We start from the raw sequence: 18,250 nt of genomic DNA on the forward strand, positions 1-18,250 counted from the left end.
CTATATGCCCCAATACAAAATAAAAGTTTTTTTAAAAAAATCAAAATTCAGAGAAACCCAGAAAATAATTTTTGCAATTATATGATCAAGACTGACTCACACAAGAATCACCAGTGTATGTACCTAAGAAGAAATTTTTGATGAGGAGCAGGGTATTTGCACGGCCTTAAGCTCTCCCCACAAACTGCTTATTAGTTACGGGATGGTGGAGGGGGGCATGGGCCGGAGATACACAGTGGAATATTGGGCACTTTCTTGACTGGTGATCAAAATTATGACCACTTATGAGAAACAGATGAACATTGTGTGCCTCTAGATGTGAGACCCTGGTGAGGACCGAGAGTTGAGTGTTCAGTGTGACAGAAATAAATGAGATACAATCCCTCCGCTCAAGAAAATTGAGCGTATTCGAATGTTTAGCAAGTAAGATTGTAAAGTATGTGTAACAGTAGTACAAAAGAAGGGGAGTGATCTAGAACAGAAATTTTTAACCTTAGTGCCACAAGCTGTTTTAAGGACATTTGAATTTTCAGCTAATAACTTACGTAAAATACTATATGTTTACACCATGTTTTTCTGGAGAGAGAGGGTTCATAACTTCTAAAAAAGATAAAATAGTTAGGAGCCACTTACTGGGTAGGGGAGCAGTCTAGAAAGGATTCCACAGGAGTTGATGTCAGGTTGAGTTTTGGATGAGTCATTTGTCTGGTGGACCAGGCAGGAAAGAGCTAATATAAAGGCCTGAAGACAGGGAAAGAGGAGCCTGCTGTTTGAAACAAACGGAATTTGATGTTGCTGGGTCATAATGTGCAGATGAGACTAGCAAGGCCCGTCAAAAAGGACCTCATACAGTTGCACAGTTGTGGGTTTGAAGGTGGTGGGAACTTAGGAGGAACTGTTGAAGGAAGGAAAAGGTATGAGACAGATTTCGGTATCAAGCTTCTTAATATTTTACTTACATTATTATCAAACTAGTTTAATTTTGCAAAGTAATTGAACAACATTTCACGGTATAGTATAAAGGAATGGTTCTTGCCTTTTTTTTTTTTTTTCCAAATCTTGACAAATTTTGAAAGGGAAATTTTCCTTGAAAGAAAACTTCCCATTTCTCTCACCATGACAATGATTCTCATGAGGGAACAAACCTCGGCAGGAACGAGCTCACTGACAGCTGTTACCCTTATTGGCAGTGGCTAGCACTTCAGCTTTAAATACCACCCCCGAGCTGTCAGTGAAGCGGTTAAATAATTTACAAAATAGGATTTAAGTATTCTAGAAGCAATCTTACTTAAAAACCTTATCCTTCTATTATGGTATCAAATCCCATGAAATTGCTGATGTTTTATCAATTTTTGAGCTACAGAATTTTTGTTCAGTTCAGCCCAGCACATTTAACAATCTCTGTTTTTACTAGTGGGCTTCTAGTTTGCTTTGTGGGGTGGGGTCACAGGTCACATCCAGTCTTTTATCGCTTTTAACAGTAAAGATGGTCTTCTTTCTTAAACTTTAAATGCAGGAAACTTAGATTGTTTTCAAGTCTGAAAACAAAATATTTTTAAAAATCTTCCCTGTTTCCCTAGAGATAACCCAGATATCAGTGAGAGGTTTCTGTCCGCGTTTCCACGCGGTAAATGATCGCGTGTGGTTTCTTCTGTCAGCTTTTAGTTTGGATGCTGAGCAGCCCGATTATGATTTGGATTCTGAAGATGAAGTATTTGTGAATAAACTGAAGAAGAAAATGGACATCTGCCCATTGCAATTTGAGGAGATGATTGACCGTCTAGAAAAAGGCAGTGGTCAGCAGGTACAGCTTCATTGTATATTTAATGAATGTGTATATATATATAAATATCTCTTTGTGTGAAAACAGTGTAAAGTTGGGAAGAGGGTAAGTGAGCAGGCTCTGCAAGCTTGAATTCATATCTCTGTCCATTTCTAGGCTATATAACCTTCAGCAGAAGGTTTAAATTTCTATGTGTGTCTGTGTCCCAATCTGTAAAACAGAGATGATAAACATTACAGCATTGTTGTGAAAATTAAATACAATAATTTACATAAAGCATCTAGCTCATTATCTGACGTGTACAAGGTACTCAGCATATTTGCTATTGTTAATACTATTATTCTGATTATTGTCATTTAAATTAGAAGTACTTTTGAACCTTTTCTTTGTATTATGTGAAAATGACATAATGATTTTACATTTAGCCAGTCAGTCTGCAGGAAGCCAAACTACTGCTAAAAGAAGATGATGAATTAATTAGAGAAGTTTATGAATACTGGATTAAAAAGAGAAAAAACTGTCGAGGTCCGTCTCTTATCCCATCAGTAAAACAAGAGAAGCGAGATGGTTCAAGCACAAATGATCCTTATGTGGCTTTTAGAAGACGAACTGAAAAAATGCAGACTCGGAAAGTAAGAAAACCTGGGGAGAGTTTTTTGTAATTTTTTTGATGTAAGAAAATTTATTTATAGTTATAAATGCCTCAGCATCAGAAACCTGTTTTGTGTTTAGACAGACTTTCTACATTTTATAATGTAAAATGAATGTCTTTAAATTCATTACTGAGTTATTAGTGATATATTTTTTATGTTGTTTCATTAAAAACCATATTCAAAATTGATTTCCTGGTGATCCATGTTCCCTTTCAGTGTCTTTAAATTCTAATCTCACTTTTCAAATATATATATACTCTTATATGTCACCAGCTATACTTAGAAATGCTTACTGACATTAAACAAGCAAATTCATACTTGCAGAATCGCAAAAATGATGAAGCCTCTTATGAAAAAATGCTTAAGCTGCGTCGAGACCTGAGCCGGGCTGTTACTATTCTAGAGATGATAAAAAGAAGAGAAAAAAGTAAAAGAGAGCTATTGCACTTAACACTGGAAATTATGGAAAAGAGGTAAAGTATGTTTTAATAGCATGAGAAGCATGGCACCATTAGAATTTTGTGTAGAAGTCATAAGCAGTTCCTAAGCAGTTTTCTGTAACTCCAGAAATACATTCTTTTAATAATAGTTAGAGACTGTTGAAATACGTGGTGTTGATGTACTTTGTGTAATTTTACATGCCTTCCTCTCTCTAGTTTCACTTTTAAAGTGACTGGTTCAGTAAAATTGTCATGTAGGATACTTCCATTTCAAAATCATTTTCATTTACACTTACTTGAGTTAGTGCAGAGCTGCAAGGGAGAGAACATTTGTCACTTCTAAAGTTTTTATTTTGTTTACTAAATGATACTGAATTTTTTCTTAACACTTGCTGAGATTTTTAACAGAAAAGTATAAAACAGGGATGGGGGAAAGGCCCATAATCTTAATACCTAGATAATCCTTCAATGCAGCTTCCCCAGTGGCTCAACAGTAAAGAATCCACCTGCAATGCAGGAGACGCGGGTTCGATCCCTGGGTTGGGAAGATCGCCTGAAGGAAGGCGTGACATTCTACTCCAGTATTCTTGCCTGAAAAATCCCATGGACAGAGGAGCCTGGCAGGCTACAGTTCATGGAGTTGCAAAAGAGTTGGACACGACTGAGCGACTAATTACACACACACAATCCTTCAGCAGAAGCACAGTGAAAACTTCAGGCTACACTCCCCTGTTTCCAGATCTCTATTCCCAAAGGAAATCACTATTCAATTTCTTATGATTCATTACAGAAAAGTTAGTTTTATGGCACAGCAATTCAAATTAGCAGAAAGTTCCTCTGTACCATTTCAGGCATGAATTTCAACATCTCCACCAAAGCTGTCACCAGAATTGCTATGTTAAAATTAAATCCCCCTCTCCCCGGCCATGGTTATCTGTTAATGGTGGCATGATAAAGCCATGAGCCAAAAAGTAAAAGAAAGAAGCAATAGGAATTATGTAATCTTTACTTTTAGTAAGCATTCATCAAGTAGTTTACCTGTAATCTTACCTTAAGTCTCATCAGGGTTATAGTTAATATCTGAGTTAGTTATTAGTCATCATGACGGTAAGTGCTTACAAGAACTAACTCTAAACCTTTTCTTACCATTTCAGGTATAATTTGGGTGACTACAGTGGGGAGATCATGTCTGAGGTCATGGCTCAGAGGCAGCCAGTGAAGCCCACGTACACCATCCCCCTCATCCCCATCGCCAACAGCAGTCAGTTCAAACACCAGGAGGCGATGGACATGAAGGAATTTAAAGTTAATAAGGTGATCAAAATGTTTGTGATTTTTATCATTAGAATCAGAGTAAAAAGGAGGAATTTGTTTATAAACCCTACCATGAAAGCCAGTTTTTAAGACTGGTCTATAGATAAAGCAGTAGAAATTGTAAAGAGAGATACCTTATAGTTTCATTAACTTTTCTTTAAAAACCATAGTGCCATAAACTTCATAAAGCTTGATATAAATACTTAGCATATTTACACAAGCAAGATACTCGCCATGATCTGTTTCTTCCTACCAAATACCACTTTTGCCTCTGATCTTCCTTGCCTGTTGGCCTCCTCCTCAGATTCATATCTCTCCTCACCTCTGCCCTCACTGGCCATGTGTATTTCTGACGTGCAACTGTATTCATCACTCTTGCCTGTGTATATTATCCCTGTGTTGTTTCCCGCTTTAGTGATTTCATATCTTTATCTTCTAAAACTGCTCACCATTTGCTTTCATTGTAGAGCTAGCAAGTCTTTACTACTCTTTATTTTTTTAATGCCTCAGTACTATGGATTTGTTTTCACTATGTTAACAGTTACCTGAAGCTTGTTTTGTGTATATGTTCTCATTATTACTTTCCCAGTGTTGATTTGTTAATTCTTTAGGATGAAGACTAAAAGTTCCTTTTAAAAAATTCTCTCCTAGAATTTTTGTAGAAAGTTAAGAAAAAGATATCAAAGCCAACAGTAAATACTAATTGTAGTTTAAGGATTTCAGGAGAACTTCTCTTCTTTTTACTTTAATTGAAGCAAAGTATTTTAGGATGTTTAGGTTGTAGGAACATACTCATGTTTTCACAGAGAACAACCTCTAAGACTTTTACATTAGAAAATGACAAGATGTAAGGGTCTTATATCTCCTATGAGTTCATGTTAGCAGTAAACTTATTTTTAAAACTTCCCCCAAACTTTGAGTTTGTTGACCATGGTTTCTGGTGTTTAATTCATGACTGTATTGCAGCAAGATAAGGCCGATCTTATCCGACCTAAACGTAAATATGAAAAGAAGCCCAAAGTCTTACCTTCGTCTGCTGCTGCTGCTCCTCAACAGGCCAGCCCCACCACGCTGCCGGTCTTCAACGCTAAAGACCTGAACCAGTATGACTTCCCCAGCTCAGACGAAGAGCCTCTCTCCCAGGTAAGTGCAAGGATTTTCTCTGAATGCAGATGAGGAACATAGGAAGGCACATGATCTGACACACTGCCTTTTATTTAAAGGTTCTGTCTGGCTCTTCAGAAGCTGAGGAAGAGAATGATCCCGATGGCCCTTTTGCTTTCCGAAGGAAGGCAGGCTGTCAGTACTACGCTGTAAGTGTGGATTGTCTTTGTAAATAACAAACTGCTTACCTTTAGTTGACAAAAAATAAATAATAATTGGATTTTTCTTTTTAAGCCTCACTTAGACCAAACTGGCAACTGGCCTTGGACTAGTCCTAGCGATGGAGGAATAGGGGATGTACGATACCGATACTGCCTGACCACCCTGACCGTGCCCCAGCGGTGCATCGGATTTGCACGAAGACGGGTTGGGCGCGGTGGAAGGTGAGGCATCTCTGCTCCTAGCAGAGGGATGTCTCAGATGGGGGTGATGGAGGCAGGCAAAAGTTTAAAATGAGGTGATCCTTCCAAAGAGCTCATTTGTTCCCACCTGCTCTTCTTAACTGTTTTTTGGGGTTTTTTTGGATGAAGATACTTTGCCACTTTCTACCTGTTACACAGCAGTAGCTTTTAATGCATAACTAGTGGTTTTCTAATGGATCTGCTTTTCTTCTCAAGATTGAAAACTCAGATATCTGTCCTCAGAGGTAGATGAAAGCAAGTGTACATCATGATTACATAAATTGTATGACATTAAAAAAATGTCATGTCCGACTCTTTGTGACTCCATGGACTATTCAGTCCATGGAATTCTCCAGGCCAGAATAACTGGAGTGGGTAACCTTTCCCATCTCTGGGGGATCTTCCCAACCCAGGGATCAAACCCTGGTCTCCCACATTGCAGGCGTATTCTTTACCAGCTGAGCTACAAGGGAAGCCCAAGAATAGTGGAGTGGGTAGCCTATCCCTTCTCCAGCAGATCTTCCAAACACAGGAATTGAACCAGGGTCTCCTGCATTGCAGGTGGATTCTTTACCAACTGAGCCATCAGGGAAGCCCATGTGGCATTAAAGAAATTACCAGAAATTATTTTAGGAGTTCTGGGAGATACTGAGAAAAAGGATTAAATAGGCTAAGAAATGTCATATACCTAGTACACTGAGTTAACTCATCAGAGGAAAGGCTCCTGGCTCCATGCGGGACCTGACCGTGACCTCAGTTTGTCAGGATACCTGCCTTTGTCTAGACCTGATGGAGTCCTTGATGCTCTGGAGGTCTTTAGGTGAGAAGCTGTGTGGGGAGGAGAGGGATTGGCAAACACATGAAAGCGAAGGAAAAGAAAGACTCGTGTATGGTATTAGTGAAAAAAAATTAAAAGGCATAACAGATCAAGGTGCCTTCAGGAAGAAACGTAAGGGTATAATTTACAGTAAGTTAATGACTGATACACATTTCTTTCATTTTTTATCTTAATTGCAGTTGTTATCACTTCATGTCACTTTAGAATTATCTAGTCACTAAGACACATTTTATTGAGTGCTTTTTCAACCTCATCATTAGTAGTAAAAGTTCTCTATGTTGGCTATATTTTATTCTATACTAGCATTAGTTAGTGTTAGCATTTTAAGATGGATTCATTTATAAAGTTTATATAAATAAAGTAAAAATAAATCCTTAAGTGGTGTATTCAAATATTTTGTCTGTAAGAAGTTTCAATAGTGTAAAATATCCAAAGATCACATACTTTTATTGTTTTTCTCCTACCTGCTCCCTCAAAAAAAGCCTTTTTGCTTAAGGAACAGATATGTTAGCAGTGCTTCATAAATGTTTTGGTGCTTTGTAATGGAAGTGAAAGATCAAATTCTCTTGTATGGTGACAGTAACGTACTGTTACAAGGCTTTCTGTTGCAAGGTGGACAGTATACTTTATTCTTCAAGGTGGAGTACTTTCTTCTCTAATCGAATCTTTAAAAAGTGAATCTTAACAGAAATTGAGAGTTTAGCCTACAGAGCCAAATACTGAAATAATCAAATTTATAGCTTTTAAATATTCGGTATGAGATGGCTTTGGGGGACTTGGGGAGGGGATAGAAAAAAACTCTTGTGTAATTTCTGAATAGCTGTTCTACATACATTTTCTGACTGATTTTTAACAGGGTCTTACTGGACAGAGCGCACTCAGACTACGACGGCATGTTTCGCCATCTGGACCTGGACATGCTTTCCTCACCACAACATTCTCCAGTCAATCAGCCTGCCAATACCTCAGAAACAAATACCTCGGACAAATCTTTCTCTAAAGACCTCAGTCAGATACTCGTCAATATCAAATCATGTAGATGGCGGCATTTTAGGCCTCGGACACCATCCCTACATGACAGTGACAATGATGAACTCTCCTGTCGAAAATTGTATAGGAGTATAAATCGAACAGGCACAGCACAACCCGGGACCCAGACATGCAGTACCTCTACGCAAAGTAAAAGCAGCAGTGGTTCAGCACACTTTGGTACGTTCATTCGTTTTGATGTGCGTTTCTGTAGAAGCCTCGGGTTCATCAGTTTTGCGACTATGTGGTCTGTTATTCTTACAGCTAAAACTCTTCTCTTAAAATAGTATTTTTTTTAAATCTAGGTTTAAGTATTTATTTGAATCCTGATTGTGCATGTGTCTTCATTTAAACATTTCTGCACACCCAAGAATTTTAGTGCTGTTTATAATGTATGGCATTTGTTTACTGTTGCACTTCATGAACCACCAAGATCCAGCTGTTATGTTTTCAAATAATATGGAAAGAAAATGGACCGTAAATTGATAGTGGACACTTTTCTGGGGTTTTACTTAGACTGCTTTAAAGTAAGCCAGCAACTTGATAGATAGGCACGCTTTCTCTGCTGACACCGTCATTCAGAATAATTTATAAGAGGGACACTAACTTTTCAGAGAACATTTAGTTTAAGGATTATTCTAATAATCTGGAAACATTTCAGATAATATGTACTTTAGCATTATGCCTACACTGTGAAATGGGTCTAATATAAATGCCATCTACTTAAAATATTCCCCAAATTTTAGTTTTCTATTTTAAAGCAAATGCCAGTTGTTTGAGGCATGAAGATTATAGAAATTCACTGTTAGAGTTGTTACTGCAGATATTTACAAAGATAATTTAAATATATAAAGATAATTTATTCTGTCCCCCTAATTATCTGGTAAGGCTCCTGAAAATGTGCCTCATATCCTTAAAGACATTCAGAAAAGGTTCCATAAATTAATATTCTTTGTGATTAGAAATAAAGTACTTCTATGAAAGCGAAGTCTTTCAGCTCATAAGAAATATAAACTCATTTCAGAAATCAAGTAGAAGATAATCTAAATTATTCTGAGGCCTACCTAATAGATTACTTATAATCACATTAATTTTGGAGTCTATATCATGAAGATTCAGTTTCTCTCTGCTTTTATAGTCTTAAAAATCAAAAGGATTTTTCAGCATGAAAGTCTTATATGGTGTGAATGTAGAGATTTTAATAGTATAAATTGATAATATGTTTCCCTGATAAAGATTAAGTTGTTTAAAATTCTTTGAGACTAGATGTAGAAAACTGGCTTGTTCGATCAATTTCTGATCTTCTCCACTTCTTAAAGTTGTATAGCTACTTATATGATCTTTTTTTCACATAAATTGTTTTGCTATACTACTTAAGTGAGCATTGATAATGTAACACGTACTTGATTTATGTTTGCCAATGAATGTTAAAAGATGAATATGGAGCAGTAGTATTACTGAAAATTTAGCTGAAAAAATCTTTAATAACTGTGTAATTTTCCTTTCCATTATTTCCTTCCCCCACATATGTGATCAGATTAAATGGGTGGGTTTATCATTTGTTTTCTCTTGCACTTAATTGTTCTCAATTTTCCCATAAATTTCTTAGATGTTTCTGTATACTTACAGAATTGCTTTAGGGTAACACTATTCTTTCATGTTTGTGAATATTCCAGAAACCTAAAGCTTTTCGCTGTAAAGTATATGACAGTGAACTCATGTCATGTGTACCTTTAACTTCATTGAATTCCCCTGGAGAAAAAAAAACTTTAGCAGTTCAGACGTTACACAGGGTTCTAAGTACAGTTGAACTAAAAGAGTGAGGCCCTCTGGGAATGAGAGAAGTGAGTCTGTTCCTTCTGCAGCATCAGTGCCTACATTGCTACCTCACCCTCTGTTAAGCATCTCATCTCGTTTGATGTAGTTTTAAAGTTTGTTTTTCATTTGTCATAGCCCCTAAACACAAACGAAACTACTCTGTCTGGAATTCAGCCACAGAAACTCTGATCTAGTCTGATGCCAGAGGAAAAACTGGCTGTGTTGGACTTATTGAAAGGAGATGGACTCATCATGGTACTCTCTAAAGGAATTTTTTAGGCTTAATTTTTACCACACTGACTTTAGACCTTAACCAGTCATTATGTGACATACGAGTCGGCTGATATACTTGCCTGCTATTTTAAGCCAAATATGTGGGTTTCAGTTTAGCCATTTTTTATCATTCTATCGTTGTTTTAAATATTAATGTTTATATGTGTGCTGTGACAGTAATGCCCTCTGGCCTGATTATCCCTTTTCTAAATAATCCTCTAGAAGGGCCTCTTCTCACTTCCAAATAGAAATCTACATGAGGGCATCTGAAGCCCATCATTTTCAGCACAGGGCATGAGCTCTAGCACACAGCTTCTGTAGGCAAGCGCTCAGAGTCTTTTGCTTGCTTTGCATAGCTATGCAGCCAGATAGGTAGTCAGGTGCTCGAGTGCTTGGTCTCCTGAATACGGTACAGCAGGGTGACACCGTGTTAGAACTTCGCGGACTAGATTTTGGTACTTAAGGATAAATCGTGTATTTTAAGTAGTCTTTAGTTAAAATGTGATTTGGACAATTTTCAAGTATATTTTTCTAATATTTTTATCTATAAAAATGTCCTTGAGGAATTTGCTGGCAGTCCAGTGATTAGGACTTCACACTTTCTCACTGCCGAGGTTCAGTCCCTGGCCAGAGCACTAAGATCCCACAAGCCATGAGGTGCAGACAAAAGGAAAAAAAAAACAATCTTTGAAAACTTAGTGTTGGTTGCATGACTATTCATCTGCATGTGTTTGAAGGGATAACAGATTCAGAATTAATACCTTTTTTTCATAATTAGGAAGGACTCTAATTCAGAAAGACTGAAAATAGAAAAGTGATTTTTAAACCACCATTATATATTCAGGATTTGAATTCCTGTTTCTCAGTGAAATTTTATCAGCATTTTAAGTCATTCTTCTGAACTCCCATATCTGCAGGATAGATTTATTCCGTAAGTCAGTGGGGAATATGTAGCTAGATGGGTAGGTTCTAAGCCTCCAAACCTGTAGCTTACTCAGAGGCACAGTTGACTTCTATTTGTAGCATTAAAAATCTTTTTTTCGATTTCTATTGGAGTATAGTTGATTTACAGTGTTGTGTTAGTTTCTGCTGTGCAGCAGACTAAAGGTTTTACATGTGTTAATACATTTATCCACTCTTTTTTTAAGATTCTTTTCACATATAGGTCATTATAGAGTATTGAGTAGAGTTTTCTGTGCTCTACAGTAGTAGGCCTTTATTAGTTAGCATAAAATTTTAATCTTACTGTAGGACAGTTACTAGATTTGAACACTGAATGTTTTCATTGCTAGATTTTTTAAATTTATAGGATCTTCAGTTCAGTTCAGTCGCTCAGTCACGTCCAACTCTTTGTGACCCCATGAATCGCAGCACGCCAGGCCTCCCTGTCCTTCACCAACTCCCAGAGTCTACCCAAACCCACGTCCATCGAGTCGGTGATGGACATAGGACATAGGACCGTCATAAGGATATAGGACCTTATCCTTATCCAAATATGTTTCAAAATTCAGAATTACTTGCTCAGCAGAGTCTGGGGTGGTGCCCATAGGAAAACACATTAATAGTCCTACAGTTGTGTAGTGAAGTACGAGAATAGTCACACTCAGTGGTAAGTTTGACCACATAGAATCTCATATTCAAGACGTTTGCAGCCAGATGAATTCAGGTTTGGTTGTAGTTATCAAATGAATTACAACAAATTTTTGTTTTTCAGATTGGGTATTTTAGATAACTGATAAGTGCTTGTGACCTCCATACTATTAATTCAAGCTTACTGATTAAGGTGTCATACTGTAATACTGTGTGGAGTCATTTCAGATATGTTTATTTCTTTAAAGTGACCTCTCCTGCATTAAAGTAATTTTCTGCCTTGTATTGCTCAAAGAAATTTCTAATTGATGAGTATCTTTTAAAATAGATGTTTGGGTTTGTTTTTAAAACACAGTGTATATTCTGGTAACCTAGAATCCATCACCTCAGACTGAATTTTCAAATTTTGAAATTGTTTCCTTTTTGAAATTATCTGTCACCCTCCCCACACCAACCCCAAAATTATTCCATTGATCTGCTCCAGCTATAGGAATGTGACTTACAAGGCCAGCAGCCTGAACACCAGATTGTTCCAGGCTGGTGTACCTGGCACATGATAGTTCCTTGCATAAGAAGTGGATTCATGAAGTTTTAGATTATTTCATCTAAATTCCTACCCTGAGAGAATTGTTAGAAGCTACCAGAACAGCAGTGGTTTCTGGGCTCTACAAGCATGATGCACGCTGTTGCTACATAAAATGTCTGATTATATTTTGTAAATGATATTAAATCTAAAACAAACTTTTGTCTCTTTCTATATTTAAAATCTCATTGGTTTCAGGGTAGTTTAGTAGTTTCCACTACTAAAATCCTTGTGATCTCAGATGAAAGTTTCTTCATCTTTAGTATGAGGTTATAGAGGAAATCACCAGGAATCCCTCCTGATCTAACATTTTTTGGTTCTGTGAAATGATTCTGATTCTAGGTTTGGTGATCTGTTCACCAGACCAGCGTGTCCCTCTTCATGTGAATTGTAAACTTGACCACCACACCATATCTAGAGGTAGACATATAACCTAAAACCTTTTGATAGAGATTTAGGGAAATATGGTCATTTTGGTTTATTTCCACTTAGAATTTGGTTAGGCTTTGAATTATAATGGCATCCAAGGTCGTCTTAGTTTCCTGTGTAAGGAACAATGTGAAACCCAGTTAAGCTTTTATTTGCCTAAATTTATTACCTGACCTTTATCCAAGCTTTCCTACTCATTCATACAGCCTTTTGGATTGGAATTGTTACTTTTCAGAAGAAATCTAAAACCCTTTAGCATGTTATATCTTGAAAAGGACTTTAATGATCACCTAATTTAATACTTGTGTGTTTTAGGTAAACATACTGAGCTCCAGAAGATTAAGTAATTTCCTTAGGTATACTCAGCTAATTATGATAGAGCTGAGAATGAAAGAAAAATCAGGATCTCTTGGCCCCTAGACCCATGTTTTTTATTACTTACCATCACTTCTGGCGTATATGTTACTCTGCGTTTCTTCTAGAACATTTATCAGAAATGTCCAGGGAAGGTTTTATAACTAGACTCTGGAGTATAGAGATATGTAAGAAATAGGCTAACATGGGGATCTAAAATCACAGTGAGTGTTAGTGATCTAAAGTGTTGGTTGCATTTTTAAAAATTTCTAGATCTGTATAGGAAGTTAACAGTTGTTTAAAAAATGAAATTCACAAAACCCTCAGAGACTGAGGACTAAAACATTGATTTAAATAGGGTAAAATATTTGGAACCTTTATTGAAATCTGTTTCTGACTTAATGTTGCTAATTTTAAGTCACAAACACCAGCAAAGTTCTGCAAAAGAATATTTTTGTTCATATAAATGGAGTTCTGAACACAGAGCTATTCTACAGTGAATGCTAAATTATTCTTTTTTAGGTGTGTGTGACCTTCCAGTAATGGTCATCTTTTTTTTTTTCAAGTTTATTAAGCATCTCCTACCAGGAAATTCAAGATTTAGGCAACTCACTCAAGCTTAGGAAATTAAAGTAGAAGTTGCAAAAACATATTAGCAATACTTCAATTGTCTTTTTGGCTTTAAGCAGTTGCTTTTTATGGAATTTTTTAAGCATAAAGTTAAATATTATGTTAATTATAATTGCTGTTTCAAGGCAGCCTTATTTTTTTAAGTTCTGATTTAACTTATTTCTGTTATATGGAAATGGTCATTTTGACAGAAACTTGCTTTTATGTCACTATTTATGGATTATCCTTTTATCAATAAAAAAGAATTTTTCCTGCAGAGTTCAGATCTGAGGATTACCAACATAGTAGGAAAAGGAACAGGGCTTCCCTAGTGGCTCAGTAGTAAAGAATCCACCTGCCAACCAGGAGATAATGGGTTCCATCTCTGGGCCGGGAAGATCCCCTGGAGAAGGAAATGGCAACCCACTCCAGTATTCTTGTCTGGGAAATCCTGTGGGTACAGGAGCCTGGGGACACAGTCCATGGGGTTGCAAAAGAATCAAGTTGACTAAATAACAAGAAGAAACTCATCAAAGGACATATATCAACTAAACAGATTGGTAACACCAAAAATAGGAAAATGAATGGTAGAGTTTTTCCAACAAATTATTTTTTGGCTTTGTAACCCAGGAAATTAGTTCAGCTCAAGTATAAAAGTCTGTGTAAATACTCGTAACTTCAGAGGTTTTCTGAAATATTATGTCACAGTTTTCTGATTTGTTTAAAATATGGTAGAATTTCTAACTTCTAGCTAAGTATTTTCTAGTTGTCCTAGGCAGAAACTCTGTCCCAGAGGATAAAGATTCTCATGAGTTATAAGTGAAAATTGCAAAACTTGATGATGAAATATTCTAAATAAATTATCAAAACATCTTTAAAGATAACAAATTAGCTGACAGTATTTTGAAGACATTAAACCTTAGATTGAGGGATATGCATGGTTTATAGATTCCCTAGTGACTGAGGATGCATGCTAACCCTTTTTTTTCTGTTCTAAAATAATTCTTACCCAAACACCACAGGCTTCTTAAAGAAGCCTTAAAAGTCAGATGTTGTGATTGTATGTACGTTTTTTCTTTTTTTTTTTTTAATTGGCAAAAAAAAAAAAAAAAGAAAAAGGTTTTCCTTTTTAAAAACTGCACACACTTTTTGGGGGGGTAATAAATGAACATTTTTTTGTTTGTTTTTTTTAGAACTGAGCTCTCCATAGACAAACATAAGTAGCATAACACAGTGTCTTTCCTCAGACATCATTCTGTACAGTAAGCCAACATAAACAACTCCGTTCTTATTGACTGGATTTTTTCCAGGTGGGTTAATTGGGTGGGGAAAATTAATTAACCTTTGGAGCCTCTTTTCTTCCTGTTAAACTTAAAGGATGGGTTCTTTTAAAAAAAAAAAAAAAGGTAATAAACCAACAACCATATATTTCATATGGAGGAAATACTTGTAATGACTAAAATTCAGAACTATGTAGAACAGCTAGTATTTCTGCACAGAACTGCTGGAGATCATCTGAATGGATTAGGACAGTAGTATGAATAAATAAAGACACCAGATGGTAATTATTGGATCTCTTCTCAAGCTCAGTGCAAAGCTGAATTTTCCAACATGCGGTTGAAAAAAGCTGGTATTACCTTTTACACTGTCTAGCACAAGTGTCACAGCTTACCAAAAAAAATAATGGTTTCAAAGCTTGGGAAGTGAGCACTTCTCTTTGCCATGTGCAGCTCAAAGTTTCACTTTATTTTTCTTTAAACTCAAGCCACTCTTGTCAAGCGTGGTTATAAAAATGCTGAAATTCTCATTCAGAAGTGATCTTTAACAGGATGCTCAAGTGCTTTCATTTTGTGCAAACTTTTTAAATGCTTGAATTTGTTTTCATGTATTGTAAGTTGCGTGTGGTAGCTGTGCATTTCTATAAAGTGTTCTCTCGCTTTATGTTCAGCATTTACAGCCGAACAATACCAGCAACATCAGCAGCAGCTGGCGCTCATGCAGAAACAGCAGCTTGCACAAACTCAGCAACAGCAAGCAAGTAGTAATTCCTCCACCACCACGCCACAGGTGAGGGATTTGTCTGTCTTATGATTATCCCTCATTGTTTCCCACCAGAGTTCATCTCTAATTACCAACTGTTGTCATAGAACCTTGCATCTAACCAGCAGAAAAGTGGCTTTCGCCTGAATCTACATCATAGCCACTCTATACAGGGTTTAGAAAGAACGTTACAGGTGAGTATAGAAGCTGTCGCCCTCTGCTTCCTATTGTAAAAAAGTAAAACTTAAAAGCGTAGTCAAATGAGATGGAGACCCTGTCTTCAAGCCTGATCTTGCAGTCTGTGAATGTACCTCTTTAACTGACAGCCCCACCCAGCTCATTATCTGGAGAACTTTTAATTCTTCTTAAAATGTATTAAAAATTACGCTAAAATAACTTCTTTTACTATTAAATCACTTTTGAACGTAAAGCATGATAAATATTGGCCATTTAAACACATTTATAAAACTTAACGGAAGGCTGAGATTTGTGTCTCTAGACATCTGAGAGGAAAATATCATTTAAAAAATTCAAGGGGCTTCTTAATTTCTAGGCTGAGTTAGGATGTGATTGATGTTTTGTTCCTTCTGTTCTAAATGGGGTAGTTATCTTATTGTCCCCTAGTTGCCTTTGGTTGAATATGTATGTGTCTAAGTTAGGTGAAGGATATTTTGCCTACTCACTTATTCATTATATGAATTTATTCATGCATTGATTCATTGCAAATCACTGAAATGTTTTACTAGCATGTTTCTTGTCCAGCACTTCATGTTGGAGGTTTACCATTTCCACATTTTAAAGGTTTATTTTGGTAATTTCATATTATATATTGTCACATAAGAAGATCAAAATCCATAATCCTTGGGACTTCCCTGAGAGTCCAGTGGTTAAGACTCCACCTTCCAATGCAGGGAGTGTTGGTTCAATCCCCAGGGAACTAAGGTCCAAAATGCCATGTACAGCAAAAGAGAATTTATTTTTTAATTTATAATCCTTGAGTTACAAGATGACTTGAACATTAATCAAATGTATGACTGTCAAGAAGAAATGAAGATATTTCAGTGGTTTGCCACTTTGATTTGTATGCAGACTGATTTGGGCATATAGCTGTGTAGCTTTAATAATCGTTTGAAACTAAGTGATGCTGATTAGCTCTGCTCTGTGTTTGCCTTTGTAGGGTTTTGTTTCCAAGACTTTGGATTCTGCTAGTGCTCAATTTGCTGCTTCTGCTTTGGTGACATCGGAACAACTGATGGGATTCAAGATGAAGGAGGATGTGGTGCTTGGAATTGGGGTGAATGGCGTCCTTCCAGCCTCAGGTAGGGAGAGAGACGTGTCAGCAGTTGTGATTGTTTTTGTGACGTACGTCAGTGATAAACCAAAAGCAAAGTTGCAGTTGTTGAGCTGTGTCTTTCCTTTTCCCTAGGAGTATACAAGGGCTTACACCTCAGTAGTACTACACCCACAGCACTTGTCCACACGAGTCCGTCGACGGCAGGGCCGGCTTTGCTGCAGCCTGCAAGCGTGACCCAGACTGCGGGTTCCCACAGTGCGCCGGGTCACCCGGCGACCGCTGCCAACTCCGCCACAACTCAGGTTCTGATTGGGAACAACATTCGATTGACTGTACCTTCATCAGTTGCCACTGTAAACTCTATCACCCCCATAAATGCACGACACATACCTAGGACTTTAAGTGCTGTCCCATCGTCTGCCTTAAAGCTGGCTGCTGCAGCAAACTGTCAAGTTTCCAAGGTCCCGGCGTCATCCTCTGTAGATGCCGTTCCACGGTGAGTAGTTACTGAAGCGCGAAGTGTTTGAGAATAAGAGATCTAACTTAAGTTCTCTGGCACTGCTGTCTACTTATTTCTTTGTGTTTTGTTTCTCCTTTCTGGTTTTCTGGGGGGTTTTTTGTTTGTTCTTGGCCAAGCCTTGTGACTTGTGAGATCTTAGTTCCCTGACCAGGGGTACCTGAGTCACAGCAGTGTAAGTGCACACTCGTAACCACTGGACTGCCAGAGAATTCCCTGTGTTGTTTGCTCTTTTCCTTGTGTACATTAAAAATGCACAGATGAGACTTCCTTATTTTTGTAAGAACTAAACAGATAAATATTGTAATTCCATATTGCTGAGAATTTGAACTAAATGACATATAGTGAATATTACATCTATAATTGGGACATCACTTTCTTTGTATAATAAGAGCTTATAATACTTTCACCTTTTATTCCACCTGTGGATGGAAGGAGTTCTCTGTAGAATGTTTCTTTTGCTTATAAGTTCTTCCACAGTTTTTCAAGTGGACAGAATTGATAGAACCCACCATGGCTAGTCACTAAACTGCTCTAAATACTGTAAATAATGTAAAGGGTTACAGTATTCATGCCAGGTCAACTTTTAATCATCATTATTTTATACTATGCTAACATGTTTTCTTAGGTTTCAATAGATGGTTTAGAATGTTTGCCCAGTCTCTGTTCTGTTTTAAATATTAACAGTAATTAAAATCTTTCTGTCTACAATGTACTTGGGTGAAAAAATAAGAGAAAGACAAGGAGTTTTCAGTTTAGTTAGAGGACAAGCATAAAAGTGTGAAAGTTAAATAATAGAATTGTAGGTAATAGGTAAAAATTGTTCTAGAGGTGTCACAAAGCATTATATGCTTGTCATTAATTGTATAGATTGTGGCTATAATTTTAATATAAGATATATTTTTACACCCAGGGTATTCTGGGAATGTTCTAGAAAATGAGATTTCATCTTGGTTGGGCAAAGAGGAGGAGGAGAAAGAGTTGGGAAATACAGATGTGACTGGGGGTTAACAGGTAACTAGTCTGTCTAGAGATTTGGAAAAGTTAGTGGTAGGAGGAGGCTGGACTTTGTGTTGAATGCCAGGATGATCCCTAGACGTCCTCAGCTGGGAGTGGCCCAG

At 37.0% G+C, this 18,250-nt stretch overlaps 1 protein-coding gene across 5 annotated transcripts in view; it reads left to right on the plus strand.

The window, feature by feature from the left end:
- EPC1 (enhancer of polycomb homolog 1) overlaps positions 1–18,250 on the plus strand; it is a 95,143-nt gene that overhangs the window by 74,642 nt on the left and 2,251 nt on the right. For 2 of the 5 annotated variants that reach the window (XM_043478416.1, XM_043478413.1), the window contains exons 3-14: positions 1,659–1,804; positions 2,209–2,415; positions 2,761–2,909; positions 4,031–4,190; positions 5,157–5,333; positions 5,414–5,503; positions 5,589–5,737; positions 7,450–7,802; positions 15,227–15,345; positions 15,426–15,512; positions 16,496–16,637; positions 16,745–17,108. In XM_043478416.1, coding sequence (XP_043334351.1) covers positions 1,659–1,804; positions 2,209–2,415; positions 2,761–2,909; positions 4,031–4,190; positions 5,157–5,333; positions 5,414–5,503; positions 5,589–5,737; positions 7,450–7,802; positions 15,227–15,345; positions 15,426–15,512; positions 16,496–16,637; positions 16,745–17,108 — 2,143 coding nt within the window. The remainder of the gene's footprint in view (positions 1–1,658; positions 1,805–2,208; positions 2,416–2,760; positions 2,910–4,030; positions 4,191–5,156; positions 5,334–5,413; positions 5,504–5,588; positions 5,738–7,449; positions 7,803–15,226; positions 15,346–15,425; positions 15,513–16,495; positions 16,638–16,744; positions 17,109–18,250) is intronic. The other 3 variants (XM_043478418.1, XM_043478414.1, XM_043478415.1) reach the window with 2 other exon arrangements.

This window comes from Cervus canadensis, chromosome 10 (assembly GCF_019320065.1).
Source record: "Cervus canadensis isolate Bull #8, Minnesota chromosome 10, ASM1932006v1, whole genome shotgun sequence".
Classification (NCBI taxonomy): Eukaryota; Metazoa; Chordata; class Mammalia; order Artiodactyla; family Cervidae; genus Cervus; species Cervus canadensis.